The sequence below is a fragment of the Stylophora pistillata genome, chromosome 13, assembly GCF_964205215.1.
Source record: "Stylophora pistillata chromosome 13, jaStyPist1.2, whole genome shotgun sequence".
In the NCBI taxonomy this organism is placed as follows: domain Eukaryota; kingdom Metazoa; phylum Cnidaria; class Anthozoa; order Scleractinia; family Pocilloporidae; genus Stylophora; species Stylophora pistillata.
The window spans coordinates 11,249,095-11,265,175 of record NC_142531.1 but is presented as its reverse complement, the minus strand read 5'-3'; the positions used below and the strand labels follow the sequence as shown (position 1 = coordinate 11,265,175).

At 39.8% G+C, this 16,081-nt stretch overlaps 1 protein-coding gene across 1 annotated transcript in view; it reads left to right on the top strand.

The window, feature by feature from the left end:
• LOC111322112 (uncharacterized) overlaps positions 1–16,081 on the top strand; it is a 118,064-nt gene that overhangs the window by 42,488 nt on the left and 59,495 nt on the right. Inside the window, exons 47-56 of the mRNA XM_022925166.2 lie at positions 2–340; positions 1,029–1,139; positions 1,717–1,923; positions 2,344–2,538; positions 5,094–7,298; positions 8,870–9,196; positions 13,053–13,373; positions 14,231–14,328; positions 14,942–15,083; positions 15,462–15,620. Of these exons, the coding sequence (XP_022780901.2) occupies positions 2–340; positions 1,029–1,139; positions 1,717–1,923; positions 2,344–2,538; positions 5,094–7,298; positions 8,870–9,196; positions 13,053–13,373; positions 14,231–14,328; positions 14,942–15,083; positions 15,462–15,620 (4,104 nt within the window). The remainder of the gene's footprint in view (position 1; positions 341–1,028; positions 1,140–1,716; positions 1,924–2,343; positions 2,539–5,093; positions 7,299–8,869; positions 9,197–13,052; positions 13,374–14,230; positions 14,329–14,941; positions 15,084–15,461; positions 15,621–16,081) is intronic.

Below are 16,081 nucleotides of genomic sequence, written 5' to 3'. Positions count from 1 at the left end.
GGCATTGCAAAACGAAGCCGTGAATTACAAGGCTCAGATAGATCTTTTGGTGGGCCTGGGGAAAGTTATCATCAGTATTACATCTCATCACCCCGGTGAAACACCTCAAACCCCGCTCGAGGGGGACTTGACGTCCGTGCGCACCCGTTACGATGACGTGTGGAAACAACTAGAAACAAGAAATGTCACGTTGGAGACGACTGTATTGCAGATGGAAAAATATAGGAGACTAGTGCGCAATATCACTATTTTCCTGGGAAGGACCGAAAAGAGGTTAGGGAAACTGGAACCAGTGGCGGGAGACACTGATACCATTGGACGTCAAATATCCGATCACAAGGTAAGATCCAAAGACACTTGTCGCGCCATGTGAGTGACATCAATATTGCGTGACTTTTTTTGGGCAGCTTGAAAGAAAACTAGAAGTAGAATTACTTTCCGTTTCTCACGCTTTTCTTGTCAATGTGCCAAAAGTTTGAACACATGTTGGAAACGTAGAACTTTTTTTCTCATGATTTTTACCTTGTCACATAATATGCTAACTGAGGTGATGAGAAGACTTGAAAGTTTTTTTGTAAGGAACAACACGCTCAGCAAATCGAAGAAAGTGAAAATATGTGTATCACAACGAACTGATCTTGACTCTTTATTTAACATTCTTGGCTCATACATTACTGCGATGGGGGCGAAAGTCATCTAGGATTGCGTTTGTTGTGCGTTAGAGAAATTGTCAATTGAGTGTAATAACTTTGGTTTTGGTTTTTCGAAACTCAACTGAGGTCTGAAATAAAATCTGATAAATCCTTATCAACCGATCACTTGGAGGGTAAAAGAATCTTCGCTTGGTCACTCGCATATTGCAGCGCTTGTAACCGGTTACTTAGGCTCTCTTAGAGTTCTTTTTTTCTCCTGTTGACCTTTGTTTTATGATAAGCTGAAGTGATCACTTTGGTATTACTTAACAATGGCCAATCGAAAAGCGTTGTAATACATGTTCATGATAGATTTACTTTGGATTTCTTTTCCAGACCCTACAAAAAGAGATTGCCCAGAACAAAGGAGATGTTGAATTGCTCTTGAAAGCCGGAAATGATTTATTAGAGGACCGAGAAGGTGCTGCTGGAAATGAAGAAATCCAGGTATAACTGAGCTGCGAAAGTTCTTTACTGCGGTTTCTAACCGTCTACTACTGCAACCGTAGGGTAAATGTGGGCGGGTAAATGTGGGCGGGTAAATTTTCAGCAACAAAACGAGCAAGCGTTACACTACGTGCAGGGAGCCATCAGTCATCCTCTTAAAGGAAATCGATATATGAATTATTTTATCCGCATCCTAAAAAATTCCCTTCCATTCCGATCCTGGGATCCCAAGGTTTGATTTTGATTCCGTAAAGCCTCGTTTTACTGCTTCGGATAAAAACGATTTATTATTACCTTTGACTCTTAGAGGCCGGTCACTATTTATCGCCTGGGTGTGGGTGATTGTGTCATGATAAAATTGACCTGATCCCTCCTCATTAGCTGTTAATAGGCAATCAGTTTTGTATATTCCCCCCCCCCCTCCCTTTCTCCTCCGTTGGTGATGACTGAGACCCCTCCTATTCTCCCTGAAAACCATGTGATCCCTTCAAAATCCTCCGAACTCCCCACCGGTCCTTTACAGGAAGATATTTGGATGTGCTACCGTGACTTACACTGCTTATTCCATTCGTTACAGGAAGAGATTGCCAGCGTAAGAAACCGCATGGAGTTCATCGTGGTAGCGTCAAATGAGCGACAAAAAGAGCTGGAAAGCACCTGGAGTACGGTCAAGAATCTGGACGAATCAGTCCAGTCTCTCACGGTTCAAATCAAACAGCGCCACTTGGAGATCGAGGCGCTCTTAAGAGAAGACGATCCCAAGAATCTTAGCAGGCGGGTCAAGGTAACTGCCGTTAGTGTTGTGCTTTCTTTTATTTGAGTTGTTCGTTGTCAAAATTCAAAAATTATGAAAAAGACAACAGTACAAAAAATGGACAAAAAAATAAGGGCTTGAAGGAGCAAGATCGACTTGGTTAGTCTTAGAACTATTTCCATTAAGAAAGTGAAAAAAACGTGGCAAACCATTAATTCCAGCGGAAACGTAGTTGAACTGTAAACAGTTTCGTAGCTATTGCTGTTACTTGTTTAAGAACTGATTAAGTGACGGGGGCTTTGGTTTTTAATTGGCAATCTACTCGTCATTGACTTGGTTCTTTTTCCCCATTTTCTACCGTCGGAAAACTCCGTGCACTTTGTCGTCGTGTTACTACTTTAGTAGATATTTTTGAAATTGTTTACATTTATTTTTTGTTTGTTTTAACAGGCCTTAAATCACGAAATATCCAGTTTGAAGTACCAGGTGGCCAACACTAATGAATCTGGGCAGGAAGTGATTAGATACCTGGAGGATACGAATCAGGATACAAGTAATGTCGTCCACAAGGTGACCGGGGTTAACAACCAGTGGGATCAACTCCAAACTCAGCTGCTGGAGCTTAGAAATCGTTTTGACGTCAAGGTAAGTCCGGAAAGAAAAGTTCCTTGCGCCTCGCTCTTCACGTTTTACGCGTCACGGTTAATGCATCATGATTCACGTATTACGGTTCACGCTATTCACGTTTTATGCTCGACGTCTCACACTTCACATTATCACCTTCATGTACCCTTGCTTCCCAAGCGAGAACAACCGCGCTAAGGTAAGTGCAGCAGCAATATAACCTCATAGTGGAGTGCAATGGCGCCCGAAAGGGGTGGACGTGATAGTCACGCTGGAAATGTCACACTTGATGCCTATTTGTGGAGCTGGGTATAGGTAAGCTTCCTTTCCAGGTAAATATGTAATTGTGTGTCCTATAGCAGAAAGTACTAGGGAGGAGTGTCTCAAGTGATTTGTCGCGTCAGCTGATCGGGTGAAATAAAAAAAAATTATATATTTATATCTCTAAAATCGAAAAGCAAGGGACATAGAGAGCGTACGTGCATGGAAAGGCTTGTGGTTGCTAAGTATTTTTCCGTGAAAGAGAAGGATCCAGATAATTCCTAGTTATTAGACTAGAAACTGCAGCTGGTGTTTTTTTTGGCGGTCATTGTTCTTAAGGGTGTCTCTAGAACGTGTGAAATGAATGCATAAATTTGTGTTACGATATCCTTTGAAGGTTATGCTAGGCCCATCAGCTACTTGTTCATTTGCTGTCTATTTCCTTCAACGGTTGTCTGAACATCGAGGAATATTTTTTTTGGTTCTTTTTTTAACCGCTGATCGCTTTGCGTCGGTAAACACTCGCTTCGCAATATTGTGCGGGAACAGTTCTGGTTGAACAATTTAGCACGGATCTCTTGGGATAATTATTCGTTATTGACAAACGTGACTGATCACCGAACCTCAGCATCATAGCACACAGTACAAATGAATCCTGTTGTGACAGCTGTAGGACGAGTTTTTGGCTTGTTTAGACGTCGCAGAAAAGATGTGAGTTGATCTCTAAACTTATTCTTAAAGAGACGGAGCTGTAAACACCCTGGACACGGATGATTTATCTTGGAATGTTTAGCATCTATGTTTTCAGTGACTTGACACAGCGACTAATCAAAATCATGGGGCTCTTTAGTGCTTCGCACTGTTTATGCCCAACAAGATATTGCGTAATTTGAAATCTTGATTAGTTTTCGAACGCGAGGGTTGATGAAATTTGTATGTGCATTTTTTAAAATCATGAAACCAAACAAATTATATAGGCGTAAATTATATTGCGGCGAGGATCAGGTGACGTCGTATTCAGGAAAAATCTACTAGTTTTTCTGTCTTTTAATTACCAGTGTTCTATTTATCAAGAATGGTTTTCAGTCATCTCCCCAGCTGCGGGTAGATTGTTCGAGTAAACTATATTGTTCGGTCTTTTAGAAGCGAATCTTGTCTGATAACTTCCAAATTTTTTCAATATGTTGATGGTGGTGATATTTCGTTGTCTAGTATTGATAGCTGAATAATTTCTGTACCTTTTCATATCATTTCCCTCAGTATTTCCCATGAAAAACTGCAAAAAAAACTGTCGACTGTTATCAGTTCCATGTGTTTGATTCACGTCGCTTTGGCCCCGCGGCTGTAAGTCTAAGTGCTTGTAAGGACTGGTCTGAGATGTGCAGCATTTGAGGACAATTAAAACCCCCACCAGAGGCTTTGTTTAGAGCCTTATGCTTATTTTAGAAATCAACAGCTTATCCATTTATTTGGGTGACGTATTATTAAACTTTCCGACATTTCTCTGAGATTGTAGTGGGGCTATTTTATATACAGTTTTATATGCAAATTAAATCTGAAAAGGCAACTTTATTTACATATTGGTCGGAAACAGAATAATTAAAGGATTTATGGGAAAAAGTGTAAAAACGTTGGATATAGAAGAGGCTTTTTACAATTTGGCGACTTTTTGCTCCCCGAGATAATCAGTGCGCCGCAAATCCTCCTGAAACTTTTGATACTTAGTCTAACAGTTAGGCAGTGAGAATAGACGCCATTGTCAATAGGGGAATCCTTGTTTACAATATTTGCCTCATTAGCATAAGCAATTCAGTTTCTGATGGAGCTAAAAATAAATCAGTTCTGAATATCGAAAGGCCAAAGTACGATTAACTCGGCCAATGAATACGAGCCTGATGCATTGAATAGTTTTTGTGCAACACGGGTTTAAAAACTCAAAATTTTACATAGAATGTATGAGCTCATTAGCGCTTTCGCCACCCAGAAATTTTGCAGTTTTTGATGAACTATTTCTCCTTGAATATTACACCCAAAGAGCTAAAAATTTCACCATGTACTAAGGTTTTCTAGCTCTTCAGCTGCCTGAAGTCAATTTGTATCTAACATACTTCCTTCTTTACGCAAAGCCGTATGCAAATGAGCAAAAATGTAAACAATGACGTCAGCATGAATCCGCCTAGAAAGATATTGTGTTTGGATGTGACCATCAGTTCATGACTTGCCGGTCAATAAAGAGATATCGCCATCGGTTGGGCGAAATGGCTCTTTTATCTTTGGAGTTAAGTGACCCGCATGGTATTTCATTGTATCTTTAGGATGACGAACCTCCAACAGACAGTGATTCTTCCAGTCCCTTTAAGGTCACCACAGTCAAAAAGAATCTACTTGAAGCATTTGAGGTTCCTAACTCCGGGAAAACGGAACCTACTACTGAAAGAACTGATGGACTGCTTCCATCCAGACCGTTTGAATTAGGAAAACCAGTTGCAAAAAGTTCTGATAATTCTCCCTTTGGAGTTACAGCCGTCGAAATGAGTACCGTTGAAAGTTTAAACTTTCAAGTCCCAAGTAAATCTAAAGCAGAGCCTAAACAGGAAGAATTTGAATGGGGAAGGCCGCTTCTGGGAGCTTCATCTGACGAAGAAGATTACGATGACAATGACAGGGAGACAGTCGTGTTTGAATCAGCAGAACCTGTTTTCTTGGAAGAGGAACCAGGCGAGGTAAGTATTCCTTTGCAGAGCTCGGTAGATAAAAGTGATAATCCTGATGAAGAAGTTATCGAGGAATACGTTGATCAAGACGGACGTCAGGTGAAGAGAATCGCCAAAGCAACGACCACCAAAACAATACTGCGAGTAGAACGTCAGGCGCCCGACTTGGAAATGGATGTCGATATCCCTCCTGAGCCAAAAGAAGAGGTACAAGAGTACGCAGACGAGCACGGTCAACGGATAACAAAAGTAGTGCGGAGTTCTCATACCACAACAATGAAAACAGTACTGCGAGATGGATCAATGAAGGTTGTCCTGAAAACTGATGATAGCGATGAACCCAAGCTTAGAGAAGAACCCGAGGAAGGAGAACAGATAGTGATGATCGCTTCCGATGCTGGTCGTCGCACACAGAAGCTCAGCAAATCAGTTTTCACGACTCAGTTGAAAGGAAGGTTACAACCCGTTACCGTTGCGTTCCCGTCGAGACAAGAATCCGATGTTTCGTCGCCCACACTACCCGCGGAGTCTGGAATGGAAGAAGGAGAGAAGAATGAAGGGGGCGAGCCCGAAGAAAGGCCAGAAGTCAAAGAAAACGTGTTTTCTGTGCATGTCGAGAAAAAAGTGATAATTCCTGAGTTGAGTGCATCGTTTGAGGAGATTCCACAATCCAATTTACTGCCAACAAAAACAAATGACCAATCACCAAAGGCGATGGATGAAATTAAAGATGACAGAGGGCCGAAAGTGTTTGAATCTGCGGCACCTGTTTATCTTGATTTGGACTCTCCGCCAGTTGGTAGAACGGAGGAGTCACCAGAAGAGTTTGAAGAATATCTTGATGAAAATGGTGTTCGTGTTAGGAGAACTGTGAGACGTGTTGTAACTACAACCAGTATTAAGAGACCAGGTCAGCAGATTGAACCAGAGAAGGTTGAGTTTTCTGTAGCGCAAGCAGGAGATGAATCACCAGAACAAGTCGAAGAATATATCGATGAAAATGGAGTTCTTGTAAGGAGAACCGTGAGGCGTGTTGTCACTACAACCAGTATAAAAAGAGAAGGCCAGAAGATTGAACCTGTAGAGGTTGGATTTACTTTACCGCAAACAGAAGATAGATCACCAGAAGACGTTGAAGAATACATTGATGAAAATGGTGTTCGTGTGAAACGAATTGTGAGACGCACCATTACAACCAGAAGTACAATACGTAAATCTGACGACGAAGAGAAAGACGATTTGAGTACAAAGGTATTTGAGTCGGCAGCACCTGTTTATACTGAGACAGAAGATGTTATACCAACAACGGTAGAACTGCCTGTATCCCACACAGACCATGACACTCCAGAAGAACTTGAAGAATACATTGACGAACATGGTGAACGAATCAGGAGAGTTGTGACAAGAACAATTACAAGAACTGTGCATCGGAGAAGTATGGAAGGGACCATAGGAATGCACAAGGCAGTAGAGGAAGTGGTTCCATCCGAAGAAACTGAAACTGTGGAGACAATCACACCTGAATCCGCTGTCTTTGATCAAGCTGAACTTGCATCTTCGCGGCGAGTGTCCATCCCATACCAAACAACCATCGTGCAACGTTACCTCGTGATTATTGAAACACTTTATCAATATGTGTTGGAGCACAAGTCGATGATCTTCATCTATAGCTCGAAACACATGCACTTTAATTTTGTCCTGGAGAATTTCTTGCAGTGGATGCTCATTACTTTGAAAAAGTTGAGCTGGATGAGCGCCGTTTCATGGAAAGTAGATGAAATCAAGACGCAATTCCAAGAAATCAAGGTATTCCTCTCGTGGAATATTTTTTGATTTGCCTGATGGAAATTGCATGAAAATTGCATGCCAAGTAATTTACATTGTGCATGTGAATGTCAGTCATGGGGCCATTTCTGGCTCGTTTCGTTCTACCTCTGCTTAACCTCTTTAAACAAGATTCGTTGTCGTTGCTTGCATGTGCAACGAGAAAGTCAACCCTGGAAAAACACGTGGTAAAGGAACTACAGATGCAACCTAAACGTGATAATCTGTAAACTTGATGGCCTGCGATAAAGATCTATTTATTGTTAATAAATAACACGTGCAGGGACATATTTGTAATAATGAGATTGACAAGAATTAGTTCGTAGCTTCATCTGAAGCACTCTTCTTTGCCTTTTGCACATCTCAACATGGCATTTGTTACGTCGTCTTTGCTGTCATTTTGTCGCTTGTTGTTGAGTTAATGCTCAGTTCATACTGAGGTATTTGCTCCGCGATTGGACTTTTCTCATTCCATTGATGATCAAATATTTTTTAATATATTTCATTTTGTGCATTTTTGTTAGCACCACATATCTAATCCCCGCGATGTTTTGTGTATAGGTAATACCTTTGTTGTTGCTTTTTTTTTTTCAGCATATGTCAGCGTGTAACGATTGTTTGCTTGTGAATCATACCTCCACTTTGCATTTCCAAGAGCACTTCCTCGTGCTTCTTACACGCGCACCTCTGGCCTATTCTAGCATTGTTCGTGTTTATCTTGCTGTCACACGTACTTTTAGTTCAGTTTTTCATTCCATGCATGCGCTTCGTGTATGTTCACTTTTGTCCTTGCACTCAATTATTTCCTTTGACTACTTACAGCTTGTGTTCGTGCAGCCTCCATCTCGTACTTTATTCTTTCCTCACAACATCACATTGCAGCTATCTCAATTACTGTTACATTTATTTGTCATGTTCATTTGTCAGGTTTCATTTTATCTACTAAGATTAATCTTCCATAAATGCTATAATCTTGGCTAATATCATTCATTTCTTGCTCTTCTTAATTTTGTCAACTTATACACTTGAAAACTTTGTAAATCTCGGTTGAAGTTTTGTCATTTTCATGAAACAATTTTTTCTAGTTTATTCGTCATACGTTTGCAATTGAATTAAATACAGTCGTTGTTAACGAGACACCTAATTGTTTAAATGACTGATACTAGTCTAATTTTTTTTATTAAGAAACGTGATTACGAGGATTACAAAGTGATAATGAAAGATAAAATTAAACTTTTCATTGAAGTTCTTGAATCGGAATTCCCTTTTCCACGCGAGTAACGATTGAATTATTAAATGCGAAGATTACATTCCTATATTTTCAATAGAAACAACGTGAAGACGAACAATACGAACAATGTCAGAACGCCTAGTAACTGATAATTTGATTATAATCTATTTGTAAAAATTATACGAGTTAACGTCTCGACTTGACTGAATCCTTAAAGCCCATACGCAAGAAATGATAACTATTCAGAAATACTTTCATTCGTTTTATATGAGGGTGAGAAAAACACCAAGTTTATTGACAGAATCCTCCCTTTTTCCCGTAGGACATAGAAGACGAAATCGCTGATCGAGCACCAATCATTGAAAACTTCACCAAAGTCAGCGAGGTCCTGGTACAGACTGCGCAACCTGGTGACAAAGAAGAACTTTCAAGAGAGGTAAATCACGTGACCCAAGCCTTGAGCAGCATCGTTGACAGGGCCGCTGACCGGCGGAGAAGCTTGGAAAATATTGCGCCTCTGGCGGATGATTTCCATGATGCCTTACAAAACCTGTCAGAAGTGATTTCCAAAGTGGAAGACAAACTGAATATCCAGCGTGCATTCGGGGCGGAGCCTGAAAAAATCCAGGAGGAGATTGAGAAGATAAAGGTGAGGCTACCACTGATAGTTAGAAGTTTAAGGGAGCTATTTAAGTAAGATATTCTGGGACGATTTTAACGCCGTTTTAGTGGCTTTTAAAATATTTGTTCGGGGAGACAACAATACAGCGTGAAAGAACCAGGACGGCTCAGGGTGGCGAAGATTAAACGGATGGCACATGGAAAATGGCGAACGTGAAAAAAATAAAATGAATGAAATAAACCGTGATGTAGTGCCTTAAAAATGTTCTTTTACTGGCGGAAATGTTAGGCAGCTGCTTGCCAAGTATACAATTTTTCCTTTGACGTCAAGGAATGAAAATACAGTAGGTGCTATTCACTGGGAAGACCCCAGGGTTGGGGGACAAGTCATCGTTGCCGTTTGTCGCTGTTTGCATCCTGTTGAGTTGCAGGTTTGTGCGTTCTTATGCGTGCAGCTCAGGCGTTGCTGAGTAGAATTGGGTTTAAAGGATCAGAAGGAAATAAATCTATATTACCAATAATAAGTTAACTCTAACACAGTTAAATCCTCCCCATTTCCGAGTTGAAGTTGCAAGTTAGTTCTACCTTACTTAATACTATTATTATCATCATTATGATTATTATTATTAATATCATCATTATTATTATTTTCATTATTATTATCATCATCATTACCCTTGTTAGATGTAATCTTTTTTTTTTTTTGGCTGATTTAAGTTAACTCATTCAGTCATTACTCGACGCGGGCAGAAATAAAGCCCCAAGTACCCAAATATTGATTTGACATCAATTTAATGTTGGCCTATCAGACATCAGTTGTTTACTTTGCTATTTTTCAATCTGCACGATTCCTTGAATTCCATTCTCTCCTTTTAGAGGGTCCAAAGACTTTTCCCATACCTTTGTCCGATCCGTTTCCAGGGTCCAATGTACGGATACTGAAAATATTCATACCAACATGGCTTGCAGCGATCTTTCTTTTGTTACCTTAAGTATTTTAGTGTTTTTAGAAACAAACTCTACCTCTACATAGTTGGCTTTGTCAAAGATACAATGTCAAAATATAAATTTGTTAAGAATAAAGGTATTTTCTCACCAGCTTGCGTTTGTGTCAAGGAAAAAAAAAACTGATGATACCTGGGCCTAATGCAGTGCCTTTCTGCGAATATACATATGACCCAAAGTCTGATAGAAACTGGACAAGGGAAAGATAACTCGAACAGCACGTACAGCGGTCTTACTTTGAGCACTTTGAAACAGAATTTGGGGTTTTCCTCTCATTATCAGTGATATCAATTTTTGTAAGAAAGTCTTGTACAACAAGCCAATTTGGTTTCCTGTATCTGTTGACGTGAAAGCAAAGAATCAAACTTGTTAGAATCTTTCGTGTTGAACCCAAAATTTCAGAGGTTAATTCCCACGGACCACTCAGCATGGTTTCCATCGAAGCGTTTATTTGTTTGATTATTTTTTGGCAAAAGAATTACATCGCTAATTATTTTATATTATTGGCATCAAAACACAAAGGTGGGACGGATAGATGTGAAAAGAGGTGTTAGCAAGCGAAGAAATAAAAGCGTTATTCTTTTGTTCGCGTTTTTTAGTGTAGGCCTCCTTAAAAGGAAATCTGCTTTACATATTTTCTTCCTTAAAACACATTGTTCTGAAAGTTCTTCGTCGCTTAAATTTATGCTGCCCCGCACAGTATCTTGAAATTTTTTTTTTTTCTGTACTTTTCTTGTTAATCCCTTCAGATGGAAAGAGATGAATACAGCAGGATTTCATCCTAAGTGTTCTTCTGTATTGAGAATCATTGTTTTCCGTTTCTATCATGAAGCGAAAATGTTACTTTCGTAGATTGGGTAATTACGTTTTTCACACAGAAATCAGAAACTTTCCAAACATGTGCTTTTCAAAACAATATTAAAATGGCATTTGCTGTACAATGTATTCTTAGAAACACGTCATCACTTGATTTTTTGGTATCCTCAAAATAATTTTTTTCTTTAAAAAATCGAAGTCGTTTTTTTAAAGTTTATTCGGGCAATGATATTAAATTTTCGCTGTTTCCTTTCTCAGTGGGAACACAGGATTAAGGCTTGTTTGTTGAGATCTTGTGTTTAACATAGTGCGCTGCGAGAAAGCGGCTGTTTCTTTGTTTAAACTAGCGACGGCCTCTGACAACAAAGACGGCGACCTTGTCTCAAATGTAAATTCGGTGTCGTGAATGTATAATTAAGTGGCAGTGTTTAGGATGGCAAATTTATGTATACGCAACGGTTCCTGGATTGTTTTGAAAAACCCGAGTCATCACCGACCGTCTAAACACCAAGCAAAAGATCTGTGTAAGAGGGACTGAAAAGGAAAATTTCAGGATTTGTTCATCATTGAAACCTATCCTAGATTAATTCTGGATTTATCATGTCGGACAAGCGAATGAATGGAGGAAACTTGTTGATGAAATCATGCCTACGATAAATCCATCAGTTCATCCAAGAAACACGTAGATCTAAACTTACAACAACAATTATTGGCGTTCTAAAATGTACAAAGAGGAAAGTCGGAGTAATCTTCCAGAATGTGGATGTCGAAGTTGCAAAATTAAGACGAATCGCCTTGGGCATTGTAATAACGTGAAATTTGATGAAGCCGCCGACATAGGCAGTTTGCGATTAAAACTCCGTACGAGACGATCGCTCGGAGAGTTCTCGTGCGACAGAAAAGAGGAGAATTCAGTCCACGCTCAGATGAATGGGGGAACGTATATCAGATTTACGGGGCCCACAACTAAAAGCACCGTAAATCCCGCTGCGAGAGTTATGATAAGCGATTCAAAAAGCCGATCAACTTGCGGATGTTTCTTGGAAAAATCTGTGGACGGCAAATCTCGTGCGTTCGATTTACAAGCTGACGATGTGTCTGGAAGTGCACAAGAAGAATATTTTCGCGCTGTAACTATTTGGCAGGGCTGTTTGAACAAACCTCTGAATGTCCGTGTGAGAAGATCGTCTGGCCAATCTTTACCGCGTGCAAATCGTATTTCGTCCGGATATTTTTATTGCAATGGCGAGTTGCAGACTGGGAAAAATAAATTTTATAGTAAGGCGAAGAATCATCTTCAACCAGAGGTAGGGAACCGGCCGAGATGTTAATCAAGTCTTGATAGCGCCATGCTTTTCCTTTCGAGGAATTTTCTAAATTTAGTACTGATGCAGTTTGAAGGCCTTGAAATATTGACGACAAAATTGGCAAGGTTTTATACATGGCTTTCCCTGCTGTGGTGATTTGACTTGGAAATACGTTGACTGGAATTTCAAAATTAAAATTCGAGTGAATGTGATTATCATTTTTCAAATGGCAATCGCTCTTGATCGTCATCAAACATTACACGGATTGGGACGATAAAGATAAACAAATGAAATGCAAATGACAGGCACTTAATTTATGTTGTTCTATATGAGCAGTAAAGTAAATAGTTTTTATGGAATTGTTCGCTCAAAGGAACGATTAATTTTACGATTTCGAGCTAAAAGAACAGTTTGTTTCGCCCGTTTTAGGCAGGTACCCGCTATTAAATAAAAACAACTTTGTTGCACAAATTTTTCGACATCAAACATATCTTAACACTTTCGAAAGTAAACTTAACCCCGCAGATTCAATATTTGTCTTTTGATGTTTCATATTAAAATATGTAATAACTCTTTGTAAAAACTTTTTCCTTTTTTTATATAATTTTTTCAGGCCTTGAATCTTTGTTCGTCTATACAGAACAAAGGGCAAGAATTAAAAATATTGGACTTTAAAGAGCTTGACCACAGCAATAGTAAGAGGAATTTTAATTTGAAGCAATCATTTTTTAAGTGTTTCTACGTCTTTCCTTCTAGAACTTACAATCGGAACTAAACAGCGCGGCGGAAAGAGCTCACGTTACTGGTGAAGCTCTCCTGAGTCTGCAAGATCCTTCCACAGACATGGCAGCGGTGCAAAGTCAAATGGATGCGCTGTCAAGTAGAGTAGATGCATTAAAGGGTAAAATGACCCGGTTTGAAGAACATTACGACGAGCACATGCGCAAAGCCAATGAATTTCAGTTGGCGGTGAAAAGACTTCTTGCAAGGCTAGACGGGAAAAATGAGGAACTGTTAGCAGTTGACATAGACACCACGGATGGCCAGGCCGTCCAGAAACGAATTGAAGAGCTGGAGGTAAACAATTTTAGTTTCTTAATTTCTCTTTATCCATGTTAATTGAAAGAAAAATATTTTACTTTTAACTTTAGAATTAGAGTATTTCAGTTGTAATTTACATAAAATGGCGCATGATTTTACGATGCTGTGTTTAAATTAAAGACATTCTCAAGTATCCTTTGACATTTGGTCATTCTTGATCGCCCGATGACGCCTCCAGTTGTAAGAAAAGTGACAAAGAAATTTTTTTTTTTGTTGCACTTTTTTCTGTTACACTGAATTAGCTTTAACCCGTAAACTCCGAGAAGTGATTAACTTGTAACTTCTCTCCGTCATATCCACACGTTACCCAGCAAACAGGTAATGAGAATACTCAAACTTATCAGGTTGAAGTTGTTACCTCGTTTTAACGACAAATTCTCGTAACTAATTTACATGGAAATATGTAGCAGCTAGAGGAGAGAATTAAAAAATCAGATCTTGGGATTTGAAGGGTTAAAGACATAAATGGCCCATTTCCGAATTACCCTTGGCCTCATTTTCAAAACGAGTCCTGGTGCTCATCCTTTCATATGATAATAAGTTTTCATTCACATACAAATTAAACCAATTTTCACAAGAATGGTTGAGCACCAGGCCTCGTTTTGAAAAAGAGGCCAAGGGTAATTCGGAAATGGGCTATTGACATACTTTGTACTTAAACCAACCCAGAGAGTATTTTAAAGCCGCTGATAACCGCCAAATCACTCGGAGACTAAAAAACTGTCCAAACGTTCCTGAAGGTAAAGCAGGGGATGGCATGTCTGTGAAAACACTTGCTGCTAGTAAATATTGTCTTGTAATCTTATTTAACGCTGCTTCCTTTTCCTATGCAGGCTATTCACGAAGAGATCAGTAAACACAAGCCACTGCTTACGACGGCAACTCTGACCGGTGATTGGCTCATTAGAAACGCGCAGAGGTCAAGCGCCGTGTAAGTAAAACCGAACATAACTTGCCTTAATTTGAAGTCACAGGAAGTCCACCTACTTTTTGTTAGTAACCTGTGAACCCTCCACCTGGTGCATTGACTTTTTTAACAAGATACCTTCCTAATGTAAACCATCTATTTGTGACATCGTAACTGACGGAACTGCTCGGGGACATTGAAAACATTCTCTACACATTCACCACAACTCTGTCGCGTGAAGAATTCTGTTGTCTAATTCCTATTATTAAAAACTGGGTCATTGGATAATGCAATTCAAGACTTTTTATTGGCTCAGCCATTATGGTATATGAGCCAATATACCATAATCTAATTTCTGTACATTGTTAAATCCGGTTTCTTCTCACAAAATAAAGTCGAGAAGATTTGTCTAATAGTTTGGGGGCGTTTTTTTAATAAAACAATTATTCCACTCGCGTTTGTTGGATATGAGATGATTATAGCCAACGAGGCGCTACGCGCCTCGTTGGCTATCTATCATCTCATATCCAACGCGCGCTCGTGGAATAATTGTTAATAATCAGATGTAAAGATTGTTTTTAGTTTTAACTGTTTTCCATCCCCGTTTTCTTAACATTATTTTTCTTATTCGCGAAAGGTTACCAAATGGAGAACCCGAGAGTGAAGCAATCCCACGAGATGTCCAAGAAAAGCTAGACATGATCAAGGAGAATTTCCACGTCTTGGAGATAACAATCCGCGAACAAAGACTTTATTTGACTTCCCTGTCACGTCAGCAGGTAAATAGCAATAGTATAGCTCGATTATTGTAAGTCGATGGGTGGAGGGAAGTGTCATTACACACCCCCTCCTTCTTTCTCACCCTTCAAGGCATGGCGGGATAGCCGATTGTCAAGGACGCTGATCTTGTTATCCAATCGGTCGCATGTACAGGTAGAAATCGTCACAGCCACACTTCGCCTTCATGATTAAAATTTATATCATGGTACAAGTTTGCATTGATGTTTGGGTTGTTCGCGAGTCCTTCAAAAAGAAAATCGGAACTCTGCGTCGAAGGTCCGGAATTCACGTTCTTTGCCAGCCTGTCCTCTGTGAAGGTTAGACATCCGGTCTGGATATATTTTCTCAAACTGTCACCGATATGTTTTGGATTGCAGGAGCAGAGACTGTTCGCTCTCCCAGTCGACCATGCACCTGTAGAGGAAGCCCTGAATCATTTTATTTCTTGGCTTTCGCGTGCAGAGGAGGTGGCCTCAAAATATGAGCCTTTGAAACCTGATTTGGTCACACTCAAAGACGACGAGATAGCGATCACGGTAAGTTTTAGTAGTAAAGGGTTTGTAAGTTAAAAGTACATGTGGACGCACTAGTAGGGATTTTCTTGAAGGAGCAGACCATGTCAACACCTTAAATTAAAACTTCTAGTGTGTAAATCTCGCTCCATGCTTAGTTTACTTCGTCAGTGGCTGACGTTTTGGCGCAATCAGTAGCTGTCGAGAATCTGGAGGGTGTATATCAGATTCAATTCATTGCAGTGGTCTTTGTGGGGTGTTTTTCTTAGTTTTAGGATGTCCACTCTCCAATCAAAAATCTAACTGCGTTCCAAGGAGCTATCAGGGGAACCCGATGAGTGTTTAGTAACCTGGGGGCGGGAGAGTAGGTGATGGAAAGGAATCCCATCGATGAGTTAGAAACCGTACGACTAGTTTCTTCATGGTAACAAAATTCGGATAACCTCTGACGATGGGCTGCATTAATTTTTAACATTTAACTTAGC